Source organism: Fukomys damarensis, unplaced genomic scaffold (genome assembly GCF_012274545.1).
Source record: "Fukomys damarensis isolate Sample0158 unplaced genomic scaffold, DMR_v1.0_HiC HiC_scaffold_36, whole genome shotgun sequence".
NCBI classification, from domain to species: Eukaryota; Metazoa; Chordata; class Mammalia; order Rodentia; family Bathyergidae; genus Fukomys; species Fukomys damarensis.
In genome coordinates this window covers 12,210,238-12,216,237 of record NW_022900948.1, presented here as the reverse complement: position 1 = coordinate 12,216,237, position 6,000 = coordinate 12,210,238, and the positions used below count along the sequence as shown (strand labels likewise).

The 6,000-nt window shown below is 45.7% G+C and overlaps 1 protein-coding gene across 1 annotated transcript in view; it reads right to left on the bottom strand.

Annotated features, from left to right (window-relative positions):
• Dnai1 (dynein axonemal intermediate chain 1) overlaps positions 1-6,000 on the bottom strand; it is a 62,481-nt gene that overhangs the window by 24,323 nt on the left and 32,158 nt on the right. The window contains exon 10 of the mRNA XM_010619248.2: positions 2,937-3,021. Within this exon, the coding sequence (XP_010617550.1) occupies positions 2,937-3,021 (85 nt within the window). The remainder of the gene's footprint in view (positions 1-2,936; positions 3,022-6,000) is intronic.

Genomic DNA, 6,000 nt, shown 5'->3' with positions numbered 1-6,000 from the left:
TTTTTTTTTTTTTTGGTTTTTTGAGACAGGGTCTCACTATGTAGTTGAGACTGCCCTGGAACTCACTGTGTAGCCCAGGTTGGTCTCGAATTCACAGCGATCCTCCTGCCTCAGCCTCCCGAGTGCTGGGATTACAGGCGTGCACCCTCTCATTGTCTTTTTAACCTCTTCACTTCTCTCCAAACCCATAGCCACTGAGCAGGGTGGCATCCATCACCTGAGTTAGCACAGCATCCTTCTAACTATTCTTCCTGCCTCCACAGCCCTCTCTTCCAGCTCATTTTCCACACAGCTACCAGGGTGAGAGCAAACAATCTGCTCACCACCCACTCTCTCCATCCCACTGAAACTCCCTCAGTGGCTGTCTTCGAACAGGGGCTCCCTAGTCCAACCAAGGCTCCTGGCTACTACCTCTACATTATTTCTAGGCAGCTGTCCATGTAGCCTCTATATCAAGTAGTATCAGCAAATCAAGTTGTTTCCTGTTGTGGCTGTTTCTACATGCTTCTCTGAGTCTAGATATCCGGCTGCTCTCTATTCACTCCTGATCCAAATCAAGTTCTTCCTTTCCCTCCATAAGGCCTTCATTTTCTTTACTTCTCTTTTCTTCTTTCTTTTTCATTTCATTTCAATTTTTCAAAATATAGTCTCACTGTGTTGCCTGGGCTGGTTTCAAACTCCTGGGATCTAGCTATTTTCCTACCTTAGCCTCCTAGTAGCTGGGACTACAGGTTCGGGCCACTGTGCCAGCTTGTTTTGAGTTTGAATTCTTCCTCTATTCCAGCCCTGCCTCTTTTCTAATGAAACATCTGTCACACTGTCCTTTTGCCTATCTGCCCAACCACACACCACTTATGTTCATCTCTGGGTCGCCAGTACCTAGCACAGGGACAGCCACACAGCAGACACCCAGACTGATCAAAGAATGCTGAGAAATTAAAGCAACAGAAATGAAATGGTTCTTGGTCTTCTTTCTAAAAAGGGATGACAAAAAAATGAACCCTCTTATCCAAGTTGATCAGACAAGCCCAGTATTGCCCTAGCCTCTCTCACAATGCCACAGACCCTGAGGATGTGGGATGACGATCGAGCCCCCAAAAATGTCTCAGAACCAAAAAATTCAAGTGGTCAGAAAGACATGATTTCTTGATCACACCAGAGAGTCCTGGACTTGGGGAGCTCTGAAAATACATCTCAGAGAAGAGGTTAATTGGTAATACTCTATTTTCCCTTCTCCTTTGTGATTACACTTCCCCAAAGGAAACGAGTATGCAATTAGCAAAAATCAAAGTTCAATGCATTTTTATGTGATTGTGTTCTTATAAATGAAAGCAGCTCACAGGGCCAATTTCTCCATGGATATTAATCAGGTTTGCAGCCCTTTGGTGGGCCACTTTCAGAGCTGGGTTTCAGGGAGCCAAGCTGTGTGAGTGACAAATTCATTCACAGCTGCTCTGTACTTTGACAGCTTTGAAAAGCACTCAAGGTCGGTTTCCAGCTTGAATGATAACGAGGGGGCTTGTTTAGGCTGCTGGTTTTGGCAGCCTTAGTGTCTGTGTCCCATGGGTGAGCAACGAGCATCAAGTCACCAAGACGAGCCCTAGGCTGTCAGCAAAGGAGACCAGCCAGCAGCAAGGAGCTGCCAACTCTGGGGAGGCAGCTGCTCCAAACAAATGCACAACCTCTTAGGGAAATACAAGCCACTTGGGAATGTGTTGTTCATGCCATGGGAAGGGTTCCGTTTCCCTGGCACTGTCAAAGATACCAGAATTTCCCAGGCCCCAGGATTTAAGTGTTTCTGAATCAATCTCTTTCTTTGCCTCATCACTAATTAATCACCAGGATAGATCTATTAAGTGTGTTTATTTGAAACATCTCTTCCAGCTTAGTGGCTCTGTAGCCTGGTGGAGAAGTGATTAGGCAATGGATCCAAAGGGCCTGTGTTCGAATTCTGACTCCACCACTCACAGATCCCACTATCTGTGTGCAACATTCCTATGTGAGTTTCTCGTCTATAAAGTGAGGATAATAATGACATTCACTTCACAGTGTATTCATCCTGAAAAAAAAAAATAATATGGCACATGTAAATTGCATAGCACAATGGTGGTACTTGTCATTCACAATTGTAAGTGCTCCTTTTTCTTCATCCCCTATGATGCAGGGTGACAAGTTGTGGCAAGGCCCGTTCAACTTCACACCTTCACCTCTGTCCCTTTGTTCTGTCTGATCACAGCTTCCTTCAGCCCTGCTCTCACCGGGCTATGTCCCTGCCCGGCAGGTTCTGTGTCTCTGAACTATCTGTAGAGAGAGCTCACATCCCCTGTGGTACCCAAGGCCTTTCATCAACTGGATTCGACTGCCTCTCTGGCATGAACTGTCACCACTTCCAGCATCCTAGAGCTGGCATCTAGCTCTGCCCTTCCTGAAGCTTTCCTTCACTACTCTCACTCACCTCTTATTTTCCAGTTTCACTCCTTGATGATTCCCAGAGAAGTTTCTATCCCATAAATTCTAGCTTTATAACATCCCCAAGCTGACTGAGCAGAGCACAGAATACAGACTAAAGAAGCTTACGAATTAGATTTGGATCCTTCCTGACACCCACCAGCCAGGTAGTCCTGGCCTTGGCTGCCTTGTGTGAAAATTGGGGATAATCATCTCTGCTCTGCCTACTTCCTAGGAGTATTACGAAGAGGACATGGCACCACTAATGTACAGGGGCTTCTCACACCATTCTCAGATCTCAACACTACAGAGACCCGTCAACCTCTGCTAGACCACTGTTCACAGTTGATTTGCAAAGTCTTGTCTTCTCGGTGACATCCAGTGAGGAGGAAGGGATTTTCGCCTCTTGTGCCCATAGGATTTAGCATGAGACACTCAAATATGAGCTTTTTATAAAGTATTTCTAATATCATTACCTTAAAACTTACCTTGAACAACATCATCGTATGTATTCTGGTTGACCATCCGCTCCACAATTTTAGCAGCTTGGGACACTTTGGTGATATCATCGCTCTGGGGAGATACAGAAGCTATGCATCCTCATAAGTTAGCACTTGGCAAGGTCATACACCCTGAGATGGACCTCAGACTTGAAAGTGGTTCAACAATGTCTCCGTGACACTCTGCAATTGTATCCCTGACTGGCTCAAGGTCCAGTTCATCCTACCATCACCTTCCAGAAACCCTTTCCTCTTGGGTGGTACAAGGGGGCCTAAGCCAACTTGCCTGGCCTTTGCATAGAGCCTGCATCACGTTCTGAATTTGTTTTGGAGAACATATCTCTGAGCACAAAATAAGGCATAGGAGAAAACCCAGGCAGCGTATTGGAGGGAACAGCAGACAAGAATAGATTGGAAGATTCTTTGGTGGGACAGAGAGGTCTTCTCAGCTCAGGAAATGACAGACTCCCATTAAAGACTTCAGAGATCTCTTGGTCCAACCTTCTTCTTTAGTCACAGGTTGAGGAAGTCACAGAGGCCCAAAGAGGGGACAGATATGCTTGTAGAAGAGTAAGAGGCAAAACTGAGACACCTAATCCCAGGGCTTTGCTCACTGTCTAGACCAAAGTCAGAGCAGGAAGTTTCATGTCAGGGAAAATGACTCCTTTTGAATTAAGAAACAGAAATCTCATTTTATGAAATTCTACAGGTCTACAATGTTAACCAGTTGGTGGGTTCATAGAAGAGCAAAGAGTTTGGAGCTGGCAAGACAGGCCCAAACTGTTTGGGACATGTGGCAGGCTGAATGGGCAGCCCTCCAGAGGGTGTCCAGGGGACCAGGCCCATGGATCCTGAGGAGTGACAAGCAGTGGTAAGAGCATAGGTTCTAGAGCCATGCAGACCTGCATTTCTATCCTATCCCATTAAGTAGGAGCCAGATGGTGCCTTTGAGCAAGTTACTCCACTTTTCTTGAGTTGCAGAATTCTGGTGACAAAGTGAGGATGGATGATAGCATCTGCCTTATAGGGTTATTGTGACAATTAAACACAACAAGGAACATATTATGACTTATCTTATTTTGGTAACGATGGTAGAAGTGTAGCATCAGAGGAAATAACAAAGCAGAGACTTTCTGTTCTGTTTTGTTTTGAGACAGGGTCTATGTGGCCCAGGCTGGCCTTGAACTTGAACTACCTCAGCCTCCTAAGTGCTGGGATTACAGGTATGCACCATTATGTCCAGCAAAGTGAAGGCTTACAAAGCTGCATCTGGGAAACTGTCCTTTGATGGGCTTTTGCTATACCTCAGACTACACTTGATCCTAGCCAAAAGGCTGAGAAGCAATGCCACACCTTACACTGACTCTAAATTTATATCAGAAAACTGGCCAAGGAGGACAGACATTGGAGTCTTACAATCATAATCCTCAAAATTTATATGGTCCCAGAAACCCTCCCTGATCCCTGACCCAAAGCACAATTCTCTTCCTTCAGCACCTGTGTGGAAAGCTTGAGTGCTTTCCATGGTTAGATGTCAAGTTAGCTAAAACCTGCCTCCTTAGGCCTTCTACCTATGGTCCTATCTCTGTCTTCTTGCTACAATGAATGATGTGTACAATGATAGTTCCTCTACTATAGCAGGATAGTATCTCATTCCCCCAGGCCAGCATTTCCTAGGGTGGCCACTGTCAAATTCCATCAGCCATAGCATGGGATATCAATAGTAACCACCATCTAGTGATCATTAGCAGGCAAGAGCCATGGTAAAGGCTGTACATAAATTACCTTAGGTTCTCACAACAATTTTGCAAAGTAGGTATTATTAGGATGGCTTTACAGATGAGGAATTGGAGTTTCAGAAAACTCCAGGTAACAAGTGGCAATACCATGATACAAACCCAGGTCTATTGACTCCAGGATCTATGCTCTTGCCCTACACAGAGAGCCAGTCCCTTCTTAGCCTCGCCAACTTCTGGTTCCAGAAGCCTCAGGGCTCCAAATGTGCTCTGAGAAGAGAAGAGTAGGTATTCACCTCCCCTATTCTTGACGCTATGCTACTTGAGCAGCCTCACCTCTTCATTGGTTCTGATTAAACTTGTGGCCTCTGAGCCCTTTCCCCCATTCTTGTCTAATCTTTCAGATCAGACAGGCCTGCATTCATTTCTGATCATTCGCTCGCTCAATCATTAATGAAACCGAGAACTGACATCCACCATCAGGCACCTGATGATACAGGGTATCATAGACTTGTCTTTTCTTCCCTCCTGCATATGTGAGTTTTACACCAACCTAGACAGATCTGAGTCTTTGAAGAAAAGGTGTTACTCTGCTCCAGCACTAGGCCTAGGGGAAGAGGAAGGTAAAGGCACCTCCTATTCTATTCCACAGACAGCCTTGTTCGGTACTTGGGATCCTAGTTAGAGCTCAATTTCTTTTGGGAGAGGGTGCACACCAACACACTCACTGGGGAGTGGCTGTACATTTTTCTCCCCAGTGTCCTGCCTCCACTGTGGCTTCTTAGCCCAAAGGTCTGAAATCTGCCTGCACCACAGCCTTCTGTGTCAGTCAGGCTGTGGGAGATGGGGATGGGGAATTCCTCCCCTTGGAGGGTATTTTACACCTACTCTGGTACGGCTTAGAGCCCAAGTCAATTTCCAGGCTTGGTCACAGGAATTTCTTTCCAGTTTCTGGGTCTTAGTGATTATAACTAGAGTCTTTGCAACCACAGGTCTCAGCACAGAGCCCATACTGAAAACCTGGCTCTTCACATGAACCTGAACTAGGTCAAAGGATCCTCTGAAGGCTCTAACCTACAGGAAATGGTGCAAGGAAAGTCAAGGATTTGAACAGAGCAAACCTCAGGACAGAGGTTCCACCTTTCACCTTAAAGCTCTGGTACCCATTGTGGCCATGATCACTGAATGCCAGGTCAGTGAATGAATGAAACTAAATGGGGACAGTTCCTAATAAGACATTACAGGGGATGCTCAAACCTCCCATCAAATGTGACATCATCAGGGTCGTGAAACAGAAAAAACAAGAGGAGCAAAAG